The sequence below is a fragment of the Didymosphaeria variabile genome (genome assembly GCF_027946475.1).
Source record: "Didymosphaeria variabile strain IMI 356815 chromosome Unknown scaffold_3, whole genome shotgun sequence".
NCBI classification, from domain to species: Eukaryota; Fungi; Ascomycota; class Dothideomycetes; order Pleosporales; family Didymosphaeriaceae; genus Didymosphaeria; species Didymosphaeria variabile.
The window spans coordinates 2495105-2512421 of NW_026611622.1; the positions used below are offsets into that span (position 1 = coordinate 2495105).

Sequence of the window (17317 nt, forward strand, 5' to 3'; positions counted from 1 at the left end):
TCACAAAACGGGTCCTCCAGAAATTCCTGCTATTCCGAAGGCCAGTCATCGAGTAAGCAGCAATGTCCTGCGCAAGTTTCATCGACCTAGAAGCATTCACCTCCTCTAATTTCATGCTCGTTTAGATTCGAACTCGAAACAATTTTATTTACACTCTGCTCTAGATCCGAAAGCATTCCTGGAGGCATACAAGGAATGTGACGAGAGACAGAGAGCCGGGGACGCAACCACGCATTTGTGTCATCAGTACTGAGTCTAACAACGCGTCTTTTGATTTCATGCTGTGGCTTTTTGCCATGCATGATTCTAGATTGCGTTGCTAGACTGCTCTCGAGTAGTGCGAAAGTCGGATGCGCATTTGAAGGTGGGGTGACGACGGTTGTCGCTAGGCTCCAAGATCACGTGTGGAAGGTCTTGCGTGATGCATGATCTACTTTGGTCGTATAGCGTGTTTGTATGGAGTAAACACAGTACGACCTAATCTCCAAATACGACGGGTACACATTCTCCTCCAGAAGTCTTGCTGCGACCTTCCGCACTATTCCGATTGTCGATTGTCACAGGACGTTACAACCCTCACTACGAGTCTAGACACTGAACAAACATGAGAAAAGTGAGCTTCGTGACAACAAAAAGAGTAGGGGTGTAGGGGTAAGGCTCGTGGAAAGTCGCCCAGGGACAAAGAGAACTATATCCGTTTCATGGCCTTGTCTGCGAAATGTGAATGAAATTCCAGCATGAGACATACCAGACTAGTCTGGTAGAAGCTCTTCTTGGTGGGTGTACGATGCCGGAATGGCTATTCAAAAAAATGATCACACACTTTTGTGGCGATGCATCATCTGAAACACAGAAGACGTGAACAGAGTATTCTCGTTTCTGCTATCACGATGACGTCAATTACGTGTGTTGTGTGAGATTGTAGTATTATCGTTACTCCGACAAAGTCGGTTTAGAACCCCGAGATGGTATCTTCCTATGCAAGCTAAGCATCACTCAAATTCGCCGCAGTCTTCGGTTCCGCCCCCACATTACCAAACATGTCTCTTTCCTCCACACCAGCTGCTCCAGTTCCCACACGCGAGATCTTGAAACCACCTGGCGCTTTGGTCTGGAATACACCCTTGGGATCGAATTTTCTGGCGGCCGCCCGGATCTTCTCCACATTGTCGGAGCCATAGCTCGCCAGCGGGTCCTGATATGCGTCGGCGTAGTTCATGAACTGCCAGTCGACCAAGCCGTCTTTGCTCGCGGCGAATTCCTGCATCTGTTCGCCGTAAGAGCGTAACAGGGGTCTCGCAACAGCTTCCTCGTCAGCCGTCTTGACGGCGATGTTGAACAATAACATGATGGCATTCCGGTCAACTGCGTCAAGACCCATGACGTTTCCGCCTCTCTCCACGCTGTGCATCGAGAAAACGGTCGGAATAGATTGGAACATGCATTGGGTGATGAAGTCGGGGTCATTGGTCGCTTTCCACTCGTTCACGAAGGCTTCATTGAGCTCGACAATCTTGGTGAAGATTTCGGCGTCGTTGGCGAAGGTCATGGTGAACCAGATGTCCCTGCAAAGTGTCAGTGTGGTAGACAAGCGTGTAGCATGGATACGGACCGATATCCAGTAGCTTGCTCGAGCTCATCTGTCAGTGCCTTGTGGCTGTCTATCCTCAGAGTATCAGCGATACGGGGGATGGCCATGAAGTCATCAAACCCGACCGGTGCCTCGTCACCCTGAGTGTCCTCGTATGCAGCCAGTATCACAATGTCAGCCATGGCAGGCAAGTAACTCCAGAATATGATAGAGCTCCCATCAGGATAGTTGTTGATATTGTCGGTCCACTTGACGTAGGCTGCAATCTGCTCAGCAGTGGCCGACTTGTTGTAAGTCGCAGTGCCACCCCACAGGTTGCCAGTTTGAAAGGCGAACATGTCAAATCTGGTAACGATGCCGAAGTTGGCAGCAGAGCCACCTTTCAGAGCCTGCCAGAGATCGGGGTTCTCATCTGCGTTCGCATTCACTACCTCACTGGAATTCTGTCAGTGGGGCTTCGTCGTGAGAAAGTCGATATCTTAACCCACCCATTTGCAGTAACGAGTTCGAAGTTCTTGACATTGTCGCATGCAAAGCCCTTTCGAGCAGTAAAGAATGAGTTGCCTCCACCAGTCAAAAAACCAGCAACGCCGACACTGCCGGCCCTTCCCCCAGGAACAGTCCAGCCATCAGGATCCAGTGCTGCATAAACATTCATCCATCTTGCTCCTGGTCCAATTGAAGCGACTGAAGCGTTCTTGTCAAGCGAAACATCTTTCATGAGGCCCAGATCGACTGTTACACCATCGTTGATGTTGTTTGAGCCTGCCCATACCGTGTGTCCTCCAGAGCGGACAGCGAACTTTGTCGAAGAACAGCTTGCACCTGCCACGAGTGTATTCACTACCTTGACTACGTCCGAAGTGCACGTTGGCTGCACTATGCAGTACGGACTTAGTTGCGCGCTGACGGACCAGTACGACTCAGTGCGGTTGGAGTACTCTGTCGAGTTGGGATACAAGACGTGGGCTAGCCCAGCACCTTGGAGAGCTTGACACTAGAGGTGACGTTAGTATCAACTCTGGGACATGAACCCAACCAACCAAACGAAAGAATTGTCACTTACGCACGTACTGTTCTGAGCCAAGGCGGCAGGGAGACCCAACAGTATGGCAGCGACCTTCAACATGTTTCAGACTTCGGCCCGTGAAGAGTGGGAAAACCAGTTGTCAAGCAGCACGGTGGAAGGATTGCGCAACCTAAGAGAGAGCTCACCGAATTTAACTGTGAGCGTTATTCTTTACCTGACTCGACTGATTGCCACTCTTTGCCATCCTGGTACGTACATACCAGGCACATTGCACCTAGCCGTTGACGTTCTTCGAAAGGGGAAAATTCTACGATATGAACCAACCGTTTTCTATCCGGATGCGATACCGAGGTAGGATCATCCTGTATCTTTCCTGAAGGGATGGCGAACCTTCAGCCCCCGCCCCACTACCCTCTCAACCCCTACCCGTTCAGAGTTCTTTGCTACCAGCTTGATAACTTCTAAAGGAGATGTAAGCAATGTATTATAATGTACTCGTTAATGAACCACAAAAAGTTTTCCAGCTTCACTGATAGTTTGATCCCACACAGCTGGGTTGTTGGGCATCCTAGTCTATATTGAATGAGCGTTCACGCTCAATGCAAGATTTTACTTTGTACCAATCCACGTCTCCACAATTACGCCGCATAAAGAATGATAAACAGGCAAGAGCTGCAACACATCGCGAGGCGCTCATTAGAGAAGCCCGACTAGGGGCCTAACAAAATGAATACCTACACTCATGCAGACCCGGAAGCCGTGCGCGCGTATCTCCGGCCTGGGGTGTTGATCCTTCCCCATGGCCCCGAACTTGCGCCCGTTGGCGGTAGGATCAGGACCCCGTTTATTCTCCGACAAAATTGACTCACCTACAATTTGGTCGCGACAGAGTCCCGGTCATTAGTACGCGATCACATAAGTTGGGCAATAACTTTCGATCTTGGAGAAATTACCATACGCTTGGTATCTCCCAGAGGTCACGAACATGTCTAGTTTTTACGCGTGTGCTTGACCATTTCCGTAGTTTCGCGACTTTTGCGACTACTACATTGCACCATGAAAGTAGATCATTTCTCCAGTACATGCCACTCTTTCCTACAGACTGCCGGGATGCCCTACTAATGGCTTCCGCTTGTGGGTCACCGGAACGTACGATGGTGACGACAATCTCAACACCTGGGCATCCAACGGTGCGCATGCATACATCCGCCCACGCCCGGTCCGTCTATATAACGCTATTGAGCTGTGACAGCTTGGCAGCATCCAAGGGCCCACCAACCTGGAAGGGAGATCCTTGTCCATTGCTGCTCGATACGAGGAGGACCGAGAACCACAGTGATGACTTTCACCGTGGATATGTAGCTCGCATAGAGACGCTTGGGTACTTCTTCTCGGAAGACTTCTGTTCGAGAGGTCATTGATACAGGACAATAGAGCATTGTCGGCATATACACCATTTGGTCCTCAATGACGGCGTGTTTTGTCGCACGGGAGAAGCCATGACTCGGGATGCATAGCACGTTGGGTACCTGAGCTCGCAAGCATTTCACGAAAGGCGTCCCAAGGGATTATAAAGCTCGGGTCACGGGTGAGACTGTGAAATGAACCGTTTTACTTAAGCTAGTAAGCATAGGACGGCACACTCACTGATCTTCAGGTTTTTTTCCTACAACAGTCACAGACCGGAGTCGTGCCGCTGTGAAGTTTCATGCAACCATGCAGCATAGTGGGATTATTTACCAGTCCATTTGTGAAGAGAATGCAGACCGTTCTGGTGAGCCCGGGGTGGTTTAGAGACGCGAAGGGACGCGAAGGATTTCTGATGGTGATCGAAAACATTCGTGCCTCATGCGTGTTAGAACGTAGAATAGATCTGCATGTTGTGTTAAGCCTGCTCCTCGGACCGTTATCCTGACTCCCTTCTCGACTCCCGTTACAGCGCGCTATAAGTCAGTTCAGTTGGCTATCTTTCTGTTCCGATATTCTTCTGGGTGTCTGTAACCGCGTGCAGTGGTGAGTCCGCGGAACGATCAACCTCCGCAATGGCGAACATTAACGGAACCATCACCGTCCTCGCCCCTCCCGATGGCTATGTCGTCGACCTCGAAAACCCCAAAACACAATACGTGGTTGAGTCGTACACGGTTGTCGCAGTGGAGATGACATTCTGTTTCCTCTTTTTGCTTCAGCGGCTGTACACAAAGATCGTAATCATGAAGAAGTTCCAATTGGAGGATGGTACGTGGCTATTTATCAGCGGATGGGAAGCTTTTCACTAACTTCACTGTGTAGGGGTGGTCATCTTTGCCTGGTTCTTCTGTATGGGCACACAGATTTGCGGGCTTTTGGGGTTGGCCCACGGAGCCATCGGGCGACACGCTTGGGAAATTAGCATTGAGAAGTATGCATTCTACTCACGGGTACGAATTTCGATTTCTCATCTCGTTGGCCAATACGTAGCTGACGTATCGAACAGATCATCCTCGCTGCACCACTTCTCTACGCTATTGGTACTGCAGCGGCTAAAATTTCACTCGCTCTTTTCTATCGACGTTTGAACCCTAATAAGGTGTTCCAAGGCTTTGTCTGGTTCACTCTCTTTGTATGCCTGGCCGCGTACACTGCCATATTCTTCAGTTTGCTGTTCGCTTGCAAACCCATAGCAGCAAGCTGGGACCCCTTGCTTCTTGCTCTTCCAACCACGGTCTGTCTCAACCGCGGCGGCATATACCTCGCTCAAGCTGTCATCGGAATCGTCACCGATGTCTTACTACTTGCGCTGCCGGTACCCACGGTGCTGAAACTTCAAATGCCTAATAAGCAGAAGCTTGGTTTGGTCGGTATCTTCGGGGTGGGATCAATGTAAGACTACCCCCTGACATCTTCAGGAATGTCATTCTCTAACAGTAGCAAGCACTATCGTTACTTCTATCGTGCGACTGATAATTCTTTTACCCTCTCTGACGACCGCGGATCAAACCTGGGTTATTGGCGAAGGTTTCTTATGGATGTAAGCCCCCGTGCATCCGCCTCTTTCGGATTTCCACACTGACTTAGTTTAACAGCTACGTTGAAGCTAACCTCTTGATAATGTGCTGTTGTCTGTCTACCCTTCGGCGTTTCTTCAAGCACTTTGCACCCCGCCTGATTGGCGAGTACTCATCCGGCAGCAACAGCAAGTCCCACGAGCGCGGCTTCTCGCGCAACCACGCGCAGCGTACTTTCGGTAGCGGTGGCGCCAAACGCACCCTTGATACGCTCATGAACACGAAGAACGAAGACAATGGTATTCCGCTGTCGTCTTTTGATGACATGGATAAAAGTGGTGGTAAGATAGCAACGAAGGCGAAGAACATGGGCAGAGACAGTGATAGTGAGGAAGCTATCCTGTTCGAAAGAAGCGTTCAAGTGACATACGAGAACCGTGATGATCAGAGCATGAGCGGGGGAGGGCCAGCGAGAGGCTACGAAGGGACTCAGTCCCATCAGCCCAAAGTTTGGACTGAGAGGAGAGCGCCTCATGCTCACTGAGTCGTAGACAAGAAAGATACCCGTGCGAATATTTCAGCCCTGGTGGCATTTGACCTTTCTACTGTATCAGATATCACTGTTTACATCGTTGACGCTTCGCTCGTTCTCACCCAATTTGAACTCTACGCGTGTTCTTGTCATGCGCTATCGACGCATTCCCGATCCTACTTTTACACAGTTGTGGTTCCAATCTGGTGTGTTGAGCCCCATACGATCATCTCGCAAATCGAGGCGCTCATATACCGTTGGTACGTGTTTCCGAGACGTCTGTGTTTTATCTAGCGACTTTGTTGTTGAATATATCTAGGGTGCTCGGGTGGCGCCGGATTAGCGTGAAATGCTCATGAGACGGCGGTCATATTGGTCATTCACTATCCTTTGTTGGCTTATCTTGCATACTCCTTGTTGCACTATACCTCTTAATCTCAGTTGCAGTCTGTGGTTGAGAGTGTAGATAAAAGAGGCTACATCCAAGCTTCGCCAAGATATTGTAACTTCAGAGGTAGGACTAGAAGGCGTGACTAAAAACTGTAATGAGCCGTGAGCAATATCTACCAAAGCTGTTATCAGTTGACCTAGAAGAATCGCAACCTTAGGACGAATATGAGTAAGACTTACGTTTGACAAAACCAACCAGTGGTCTTTGATATTTTGAAAGATACACATTAAGTGTAACTACCTTGCTAAAACTTCTGTTCGCTTAGTGTACATGTTTGCATCTTAGAACACACGCCAGGACAACATGGCAATTATAATTCACGTTCGGGATAGAGGTTTTGCTCACCGTCTCTACTCGGAACTCGTGACCCTCATGCCCTCCAACACAACAGGAATATCACCAAAAAGATACGAATATGCCTTCGTCTCCTCTTCTGCCGAAGGCCGACGCTCCCCGTCCATCGTCTCTCCACCTTCCCTCACAGCCCGATAGCTATTGAAAAGCCTATCCGCTGCCTCACCGATTCCAATCGTACCCAGTCCGCGATACCCATCATTATCAGAACCCGAAGACGTTCGCGAAGCAACCTCCGCCACATCCATCAACTCCTGACTCGCTTCGTCGTCCTCGGAGAGTTGGAGCCTCAAGCCCGCGACCTCGGTTTGGAGCGCTTGCTTCTCGTGTTCGTGCTGCATGGCTGCTTGCTGCGCAGCGGCGGATAGCAAGCGGGGCTGCTCAATCTTATAGGGCTCGGGGTTGGAGGCGGGCTTGCTGAGGGAGAGGGAGTAGCGGAGTTTGTGAGACAGGACATGGCGCTTTGAGGGCGTGGACGGCGTGCGGAGGGTATCTGGAGGAGAAGTACCTGGAAGAGGCGCAGTGCGAGGACCCAAGTCACGGAGGGAATGGAAGACGGAGTTCCGCTTTCGCAACTTAGAGTGCTTAGACGGTGTAGTAGGCTCAGCAGTAGAGTCGCTGCGAAGAGGTAGATCCCATGTAACATTCAGGCGAGGAGTATCAGGACGTCCGCTCCCAGACGTCTCAGGCGAGTCCTTTCCCTGAGCAGAGACCTTCGAACCAACTTGCTCCTTCTCCTGCTTCGACTGAATGCTAGCGGCTAGGAGCTCCGCGTTGGCGGCACGCAGGCGAGCGATCGTCTCCTCCTGTGCATAAGCCAGACTGCAAAGGTTAGAGAGATGGAAGAGCTCTACCTCCTTGCCATTTTGAAAAAGACCTTGGCTATGGCAGAGCTCCTCTGTGTAGGTCATTGCTTGTTTGAGCTGTTCTGACTGAGCATCTGCGTTGTTGGACGTAGACGTACCTTGAGAGCCAAGGGCATCGCGGACGATTCGTTGTTGTAGCTCTTCTTCTACAGCCTCCTTCAGCTTGGTCATCTCGATAAGCTCGGCCATGTTCTTTGCGACGATATAGCGCTCGTGCTCCAGCTCGCCGAGCAGATCATACACCTGCTTATCGAGTTCGTGTAACACTTGCCGATGCGTAGAGGCTAGATTTTGCATATCGCGATCGTGGTTGAAACCATCCTGCGTGAGCCGCTCCACGTCACCCTCAAGCTGCTCAATCAGCGCGTCCTTGACGATGCCGTCTAGTGGTATTGGTCCGCTGTGGGCGTCATTAGTTTGATCATTACGATTCCGCAGTGAATTGATGGCCTTCACCAGCTCATCAATACGGCTGTTATCCTCGCGCACCTGGTTTTTGAGCTCAGCGACCCTGCGCTTCAAGTCAGTGTTTTGGTAGACAAAACGCTCGATCTTAGTCTGCTGAGTATGGATCTGAACCTCTTGGTTACCTGACAACTCCTTCACCTTTTCAAGTTCAGTAGCACACTTCTGGAGGTCTTCTCCGAGGCTTTGGACGAGATACTTGTGGAAATCGAGTAGCTCTTGCACATCCTTGAGCTCGCTAGACCCCGTTAAGAAGTTTTCCGAGAAGCGCACAGAGGCCCCTGACATATCGGATTGTGCAACAGCTACCGGGCCCCCTGCGTTCGAAGAAGAACGGGAGCTGCCATTACGAAAGCGATTCCACATGATGGTCATCAAGGGTTTGAGTTGCCTTTGATCGAGGATGTAATTGAAGTCTCTGTATATATGATCTGCGTTATACATTGTAAGGCAGCACATCGCTTTCAGTGGACTCGTCGACTGTAGCGCACGTTGTGCATTGTCTTCAAGGTCCGATAACAATGCTGTAAGTCTAAGACACGCCACCAGGGCCGCCAAGACTGGCGAATTAGAGGGTACTTCGTGGGTCATGATACAATGTACAATTGTTGTTCGATGGACGCGGCGGGCATCTGCCGTCTAGAAATCTTTAACCAATGTCATACTGCTGTCATCCGTGGGACGTCTATATCGCTTCCTTAACCAGCTCGGTGACCTTGTGTTCGATGCCCTTATCGTCTAGACCTGCCAAATGTGTCAGTTGAGATCGTCTTTCTCGTTCATTGCAGCTGTCCTACCCTTCAGAGAAACTGACTTCTCCTTCCCGAATTCTGCGCCTACGTCAGCCATGACCATACATGCCACTTGTCTGTCCGATCCTCAGAATTTATGCCAATGCCGCATTTCGACAAAGCCCGCCTCTTCTCCCATGCCACAACTTCCAGCAGTAGGGCTCAACGTACCGTATCGTGCATAGAGTTTGGGCTCGGTGCCGTTCGCTTCTCGGATCAGGATGGGCGTGTACGGGTTGTGCTTCTTCATTGTGGGGTAAGATTTGGTGAGAAAGCTCCTAGAAACCATTAGCCATTTGTCCCTCCCCAGTTTCATACACGATGTCGGTCTGTCTTTGTTGTTGCCACAATCGTGTCTGTGAAAGAGTTCTCGGTCGATCGCATACCTTGTAGCCGCGCTATGTTCGCTCGTCTGACAGAAGAGGAAGCGCAACTCCTTCAGCTGCTTCGCAAAGCCGTATTTGGACGCCATGATGTCGTTATTGCGATTCAATGGCAGTGGTTCTTCCAGGCGCACGAAAGTGATGTCGAAGCCGCAAGCTCAAGCTCCGCGCGCCTTCCTCCTTGCAGCTAGCCAATCAGCGCGCTCACCGACGTAATCCCGACTTTCGCGCATTGCAAACTCGCCGGCGCCCGACAACGGCTTCTCTGCAACGACTCGCACCCCGTCGACATCGCCAATTGCCTCCTCTGCGCTGCGCAGATAAGAAGAAGAACCCGGAATACTAAGAGAAAGCCAACATGTCGTTCCGCCCGGGCTCCCGTATCTTCAACGCCTTCCGGCCCTTCTTTCGCCAGCAGAGGAACCAGTCGACCGCTGCGCCTGAGCAGTCCGGCTTCCAGAAGCTATGGAACAGCCCCGTTGGTCCTAAGACGGTGCATTTTTGGTACGCCATTCCTTTTGTCACCAGGTCATGCGACAAGAGCAATGGCAAAGCAATGCCACGCGACCTATGAATCACCATCCCTTCTTAATACCGCGCCCCAACCACCAAATCTCCAAACCAAGCACAGCGAGCAAGCAGAAAGAAGAGATGCTAATAGAGTGAATTACAGGGCCCCCATCATGAAATGGAGCATCGTCATCGCCGGTGCGTCCGACCTCGCCCGCCCCGCCTCGCAGCTCTCCCTCAACACAAATGCCGCCCTCATGACCACAGGCCTCATCTGGACCCGCTGGTGTTTCGTCATCCGCCCTAAGAACATCTTCCTCGCCACTGTAAACTTCTTCCTGTTCCTCACCGGCGCCACCCAGACCACCAGGATATTGATGTGGCAGCGCAGCGTGAAGGACGCTGAGAGCCAGGCCCAGGCTGAGGGAAAGGAGCTCAAGGAGGAGCTGAAGGATGTCGCGACCAAGGTTGAGGGCAAGGTTGAGAATGCTGCCAAATCGTAGAGGGGTAGAAAACTGACGATGTGGATGGATGGATAAGGACGGATTCCTCGATCGAGCTCAAGGTCAGGATCACTTGCGACGGGAGGATCGCATATCAGTGGAAATAGTGTGAGTCATATTTGTCTTCTGGATCATAGGAAGTGCACAATACATCTTCTGTTGCAGCAAGAAAGTGGAATGACACTGTGAACGGTAAAGCTCAACGAGTCACTTTGGGCTGTACACCAACACAGTGCACTACCACAAAGCTGCATTCGCAATTCATACCACGATACAAGATACATGAGCCGAACTTCTGCAGCCCGCAATTCATCATGGCAATCTTGCTGTACAAACCCCGACCATTACATCTAAACGTTGATTTAATTCTAATGTCTTGTAAGTCGCTCGAGAATCCCTTCGCTAACTGCCAAACATCTAAGGACGGCGCTGGCGATGTCCCTGTCCATCCCAGCCCAGAAACTGATGACTTGGACCACCGAACCCTATACATTGTTAATTTCTCTCAACCATTTTCTCTCCAACTACCAATGGCAACTTACACCACGGACACCAGCAGCTGAAACAGCACCGCCAATCACACGCATCGCAGAACCCATCCGGCGCAAAACATCCCTCATCCTCGAAACACCCCTGGCACGTGGCCCAGTACTTGACGCCCGGCGCCCACCACTCCCACTTATGCATACCAGTGTACCTCGACGGTGGCGGCACGTACCTGCCCGCGACCGGCGTCTTGACAGGGAAGTTGAAATGCATTGGGAGTTCGCGTTCTGGCTCTCCATCCTGGGATGGGCGCGGGTTGTACGGATTTGTGCCCCGGTGGCGGTTGCGCATCTTCCCGCCTGGTAGGGAGCGCACCGAGGGGACCTTTGTTCTGGACATGTTGCGGATGTCGAAGGGCTTGCGGACGGGAGGTCGATTTGAGTGGTCGCCCTGAACACCATCGACGGAACTGGTGTGCTCGCCAGACGCGCGCGCAGGATTGGAGGCTGACTTGGGCCTCCTGCAGACTACGTCAGTCTCGGACGTGCTAGCCATGCCAGCCGCGCTGGCGGAGGAGTTGTTAGCATTAGGATTGGCCATCGTCGATGGACTCGAGGGGTGAAGAGCTAGCGATTGGATAGTAGCTGATATAACAATGACAATGGAAGATGACAGCCGAGCAATGGACGTCGGTGGAGGAGAGAGTAGTCTGCAAGCAATGTGGGTTTTGTCTTTTGAGCAGCTGCGGCAACGGTGAAGATGTTGAGTGGACCTTCCCGTCACTCCTTCCTTCTGAAATGGCTATCGTTCCAACGAGGAACGCACGATTCCCACCTAATAGTAAAGAGACAGATGAAGGTCGTTCTTGAGCGTGGTATAGCACCACGATGATAGTTTTGGTGCCGTGAATTACCCCAGGAAGGACTATCCCCAAAGTTTCATCATATAGTCGTGGCACCGCAGCGTCGAGGTACATGTTCTCCCTCGTGCAGGTGGTTCTCAAAATCCACACCCTACGCCCCCTTATACCCTCTTGCACCTAACCAGCAAGTCCAGAACCACCACCATGAACCCTTGCAAATGGTTTGAAACTCAATGCATGCTTTGTCACTCTTGTCTTCTCCTGGCGCTGCGCCCGAGTGTTGGTATTATATGTATTGTGTCGGCATGTCGTGTGTTTGTTGCGAGGACTGACTGTTGAGCGAGACGACATGAGAGTAACATCGTTCGGTCGATGTCCTCCTTGTATATTATGCGTAGACCACATCCGCGGAGTGGATGCCACCAGTCTCAGGGCGTCTCTGGGAATTTCATCAGTCTCGCGACTTTTCCGTAGAATATCATCACGGCCCCAAAATCTGAAAGTCGCTCGGACATCGTCGAGTTGAGTTGCTTTTCGACCCCCGTCGCGAGGTCCGAACTGCCCATCGAACCTGATCTTTTTTCAACAGCTCAACAATTCAACAGTTCAGCCCATTGCAACTACTGCACACACCCGCGACGAGTGCCCACGCGCCCACCATGCAGCTCCCCACCAGATCCACCGCCCAAAGCCCATTGCAGCTTGACCAGCAGCTCTTGTTGCCGACATCCTCGCTGTCTGAGAAGTCGTCGTTACTGCCGGCGGGTACGTATTGCATTTCGGGCATCATGGATAGCTCTTTCTTTGAGTTTAGAATGCGATGTCGTGTATCGTTGCGCGAGTAATAACAGTAAGAGAGGTTAACGAAGTATGTGAAGCCTACAGTACAAGGAAAGTAAATGTGCAAGTCTACACAGACGGCACCGCAACTATACCCATGTCTCCGGAGTCCACTCGCACGGACTCGGGTCCTTCAAACAAGCATATTATTAGATGATCGGACCGCAGCCGCGCCGCAGTTCAGCGCACTGTTGCACGCACAGCTTGCGAAGTTTACGGGTTATGGCGCGGACATTCTCAAAGGAGTCGGAGGCTGAGCCACGATCATCACTGGCGCCATCCGGTCTCACAGCCCTCACACAGCACGCCTAACGAATACCCTTTACTTGATTTACCTGGAAAATTTGTCTATTGCTCGAATAAATGCATGCTGCGGGTATCTCGCGCGACCAAAAAAATGACTAGCAAAGACTACTTCTGGGTATACGCGGGAGCGCCGAAAATTACATAACATCGTGTCAGAGGGCAAAAGCAGGACGGTCCGGAGAGATGAATGCGCAGCAAAGATTGCTCCGCATATCAGACCCGGATAACAATGTTGATCCCCAAACCTTTTGCCTCGCGAATGCAGCACGCGAGACAAGTGCGACCGACTCGCCCAACGACCGCGTGGAAGCCTTTCTCTGCACACCATGAACGAGTAAGCAACTCAAGGTCGTTCGAGGCCCGAGCGTCCAGTACGAGCACAATGCCCTCTTCGCCTGTGGGAACAACATCTTCCTTTTCTTCTCCGGGCGAGTTTGGTGCTGATGGTGCCAGTGACGTGTGCACGTGCGATGTGAAAGGCAAAGAGAATTTCTTGTCAAGAACATCCGTCGCCGGCACAATTTTGTACTTGTGAGATGTGTGTAGTGGGTGCGCATTCACCGGCTCTAACTTGGGTGACAATGTTGAATTCGGATCTTCGTCTGATACGGCAAAATACATACGGGTCGGCGCGATGCTTGGCGAATCCGGCGGATGCGAGAGCAACGGCTCGAATCCATGAGAGTTGCGGCGGATGAGTTGCGAGGATCTATTGCTACCGGTTCGGCTGCTGTGGATGCTGCGTTTGGACGATGTGCGGGAGAGTGACGCGGTCTGCGAGCGCTTCAGCATTCGAGGGACGCTAGGGGCTGGAGAAGCTGAGGGTGGGATGCATGGCCAGGAAGTGACGAACTGTACGTCATGAATTAATGTCAAAGTATGCGTACTGCGCGCCAGCGACGTGAAGGTGACCGAGGCCACGTGGGATTCCGCCTCGGCGGTTAGGGTGGAAACGGCGTCGCTATCTCGCAGCTCTGCGTTGACAGGGGTCAAAATCCATGATGAAAACTCGACAGCTGGGATAGGCGGGGTCGCGGCATCGCGAGGCATGGTGAGATCCTCTGCCTTCACCGCTGATTCATCAAGATTGGGAATAACAGCGGATTGCAACATCACAAGGTCCTCTTGGTGTGCGGTTCGAGATGGCTCTTCGGGACGTAGCTGAGTGCTGTTAACGGCGTACCAACCATCAGCAGAATCAACTGGCAGCTTGGAAAAGCTGATCCAACCCATGCATTCGACAGCGCCGTCCACACAGCCCATCACGCGAGCAACAACCGAAGTCTTACTCCACCATGTCCTTTCCGCATATACGAAGCCACCGTACAAGTTTGCGGAATCGCCAAGAGCGGCAATGGCTAGCTTGTCGTTTTCCAGTAGGGTGGATATGAGGAAGTGCGAGATACCTTCTCCTGGTAAAATAAGCCCGGTCAGGTAAGAACGGCTCAGCCAACCTCCGACATTGATGGCGTGTTCTGGGCTATCAGCTTGTGCAAGTAGTGTTGTTGAAAGTGGAACCTGGAGCGATCGGGAATCATTGCGGTTTAGCGATGGCCTTTGTAGGTTACCAAAGTAGCTATCCAACAAAGTATTGGAGCGCGGCGTTGCCAGAGGTGTTCCATAAACGCTGATAGATGCAGGAGTGCTTGGGTCCAATACTCTTTCAGTACACGGCAACGCCTGATCGGGCGTTGGAGCAACTTCTGGAGTGGTTATCTTCTGGGCCAACTCGGCGACTATCGAATCAATACCAGGCCATTGTACTGTTTTTGCAAAATGTAGGAGTCCAGAGAGCTGTCGAGCTTGATGTTGTGGAAGCAGAACTATGTCGGACCTGACTTCATCTTTTGGTGCACTCGAACCAAGAAGTGAGAACAATCCTTTGGACTTGGAGTCCGGCGCAGAAGGCCCTGCATTATATTCTTTGAGAACCAGGATATTCCCCAGAAATCGTCGCGCCAAGACAAGATCCCAGTCCGTTTTGCGCGTCTTAAGTTTCAAAAAACCCTGGAAGTCCTGAGGACTGACATGCAGCTCGCGTTTGACGTCATCGATTTCCATGCTTGATATGGCGTCCAGGCGAAGCAGCAGCTCGCAGGCTAAAGTGATTTGCAGAAGCAGGATATCTCGCTCTGTCCACAATAGTTGCGTGTCAGACTCGACTTCAATTTCGGACTCGCTCCACAGGAGCTGGCCAAGTCGTATCCGCCATTCGACCAGACTAAAGTCGAACCACACTCCTTTCAGGCGGAGGATCTTGAGCAGCGTGTCGATCTGAACCTTCATACCAGTGGGATCATCCGCAGTGCTGTCATACCCTGGTGGTGTAAGAAACTTCCCGAACAGGCTCGCGTACAGATCCCCAGGAGCTTGGTTATTGAGAATTGTCATTCGTTCGGGGCCGTCATGGAATGCCTCCATCAGATCACCGAGCTCGACAAGACGGTCGTGTACCATTGCCATATCGACAGGTCTGATACCAAGTCTCTCCGGGTTCTGCTGCATCAGCTGCTTATTTCTCATTCCCTCTAGATATACATTGCTCGTCTGTGATTGCTGGAGATCCGTGATGAGATGGTCGGACTGCGGCAGCTCGAGGAAGTGTGCGAATCCGATGGTTCCCTGCGTACGATCAGTACGTGGCTTAAGTGCTTATAAGGAAAGCTGCTTACAGGCTCGATGCCCTGGGCACTCAGCATGCTCGGCACCTCCACTACGTCTACATGATAGCCTTGGTATGGTTTATCCTGGTCCAACGACTGCTGTAATGCGGGCAGTTGTCTGTGAAGTGTCGCAGTAGAGAAGGCGGGCTCCGCGAGTTGCACAGAATCCGACACATCCTTGATATGCAAGTCAGCGTCCCATGGGTAAGATACCCTGGGAACAGCGTGCTTGTCCATTTTCTGAACGAAGAAGTTGGGTGCACCCGAGAAAAGAGAGTGTATATGTTCCTCGCTGAGGTTGTCTACGTTCGGCGGCTCTGCCTTTTCGGTTTCTGCCGACGGCGTTGGCTCTGGTGGGGGCGTGGGCAGCGGTGCCTCGTCCGCCCCAGCGCCAGAGCGTTGGACATCGATGGAACTGCTCGACTTGGCGGGTCTTGTAGATTCGGCAATCTTGGAGTCTCGAGGCGGTTTTGCAGGGCCATCTCTCTTGACAGCGACAGGTATCTTTGAGACAAAGGGCGCCATTAGCTTGCGTGATCATAGCGGGGTGAGTGAGAGTAAGTGGTGGGCGTACAGATGCAGCAGCAGCCTCCTTGTCGCTGTCCTCTGCTTTCTTTTGCTTTCTCGACCTGAAGAAATCAGCAAGCCTTTGTCGCTTGCCCTTCTTCTCGTCGGCTTTTGCTACCTGGCCGTCGGCAGCTATACTCTTCAAGCGTTTGCGCAGCGGCATGTTGAGTTTGTTGGGTCGTGTAAGGAGAAGGCGTGATGCATGCTGGCAAGGGACGTTTGTCGAAGGCGCGTCCCTGGCAGTGTCAACAGTACCAGGCGGGCTGTCTCATCAATGCTCCGGACGATCGATCAAACAGGGCAGCCATCCTTGAGCCTGGAACACGCCCACGGCGGGCGGAGCTGTTCCCTGTCACGCATCCCGCCCATCGTCAATCCACGCGCATGACGACCTATCGCTGGCCTCAGATGCGCGCCCGCGACACGCGCCATTCCATAGCTGCAGCTTCCGCGCCCATTCACGCCTCTTCAATCGTGTCCGGCCCTCTCCTCTTCAACAGGTACCATGTAGCCTTCGTTTCAGACGCGCAAAAGGAATCAGCTGACGAGGCGGCTGTTCGCCCTCGTAAACGAGATTGGACCCATTGTCATGGAAGGCGGCAGGTTTCTGGAAGCCCAGACGCCAAGCGCAATTTGCCGAATCCTAACCGCGGGGCCATGGTCATGCCGATCCGCCCCCACCCCGTTACGCGACCGTCGTCCTACAGCCTGACAACATCGTCCTGTAACGCACCGAAGACATGTAGACGCTTCGGACCCCACATCTTCTGTTTATCGTGCTCCTTCCTGTTCTAGGGCATCGCTTCCAGATGCCCAGGTGATGGCACTGTCACGTGGTTCGGAGAAGTCCACGGGTTCCATGAGCATCAAAGCTGTTTAACATGGTGCATGTTGTTTGCGAGCACGATACAAGCCATGATGACATGGGTTGTATAGAAGGCGGACGAGTAGATCACCTTCGAGTCGCAATGCTCACGGTCGACTCGTGTACATGCTTGCGGCGAGTAACACAATTCAGGGTGGGGGGGATAGCTTCGTGGCAGCATGGCTGCTGAATGCTGTAGATGCTCAGAGCGGCATCTTGGAGAGGATTGGTCTTGCGAATGCCGTGGAATCCATCGAAGCTAACA

General features: G+C 52.0%; 6 protein-coding genes across 6 annotated transcripts; 2 read left to right on the forward strand and 4 right to left on the reverse strand.

Annotated features, from left to right (window-relative positions):
• Positions 1 to 985: 985 nt before the first annotated feature.
• N0V89_004174 (uncharacterized protein) lies at positions 986 to 2720 on the reverse strand (the record flags this gene model as incomplete). The annotated part of the gene is made up of 4 exons (XM_056212962.1): positions 986 to 1565; positions 1613 to 2026; positions 2080 to 2588; positions 2658 to 2720. The coding sequence occupies 4 exons, from the start codon at positions 2718 to 2720 to the stop codon at positions 986 to 988; spliced, it is 1566 nt and encodes a 521-aa protein (XP_056073270.1).
• Positions 2721 to 4663: 1943 nt separating this feature from the next.
• Positions 4664 to 6152, forward strand: N0V89_004175 (uncharacterized protein; the record flags this gene model as incomplete). Its single annotated transcript, XM_056212963.1, has 5 exons — positions 4664 to 4859; positions 4914 to 5041; positions 5098 to 5483; positions 5536 to 5631; positions 5687 to 6152. The coding sequence occupies 5 exons, from the start codon at positions 4664 to 4666 to the stop codon at positions 6150 to 6152; spliced, it is 1272 nt and encodes a 423-aa protein (XP_056073271.1).
• A 789-nt stretch (positions 6153 to 6941) lies between these two features.
• On the reverse strand, positions 6942 to 8564 carry N0V89_004176 (uncharacterized protein; the record flags this gene model as incomplete). Its single annotated transcript, XM_056212964.1, has 1 exon — positions 6942 to 8564. One exon carries the CDS (start codon positions 8562 to 8564, stop codon positions 6942 to 6944), a length of 1623 nt encoding a protein of 540 aa, XP_056073272.1.
• A 397-nt stretch (positions 8565 to 8961) lies between these two features.
• On the reverse strand, positions 8962 to 9539 carry N0V89_004177 (uncharacterized protein; the record flags this gene model as incomplete). The annotated part of the gene is made up of 4 exons (XM_056212965.1): positions 8962 to 9020; positions 9074 to 9106; positions 9239 to 9345; positions 9454 to 9539. 4 exons carry the CDS (start codon positions 9537 to 9539, stop codon positions 8962 to 8964), a joined length of 285 nt encoding a protein of 94 aa, XP_056073273.1.
• Positions 9540 to 9808: 269 nt separating this feature from the next.
• N0V89_004178 (uncharacterized protein) lies at positions 9809 to 10463 on the forward strand (the record flags this gene model as incomplete). The annotated part of the gene is made up of 2 exons (XM_056212966.1): positions 9809 to 9954; positions 10124 to 10463. The coding sequence occupies 2 exons, from the start codon at positions 9809 to 9811 to the stop codon at positions 10461 to 10463; spliced, it is 486 nt and encodes a 161-aa protein (XP_056073274.1).
• Positions 10464 to 13170: 2707 nt separating this feature from the next.
• N0V89_004179 (uncharacterized protein) lies at positions 13171 to 16350 on the reverse strand (the record flags this gene model as incomplete). The annotated part of the gene is made up of 3 exons (XM_056212967.1): positions 13171 to 15579; positions 15630 to 16148; positions 16195 to 16350. 3 exons carry the CDS (start codon positions 16348 to 16350, stop codon positions 13171 to 13173), a joined length of 3084 nt encoding a protein of 1027 aa, XP_056073275.1.
• Between the last annotated feature and the right edge of the window lie 967 nt (positions 16351 to 17317).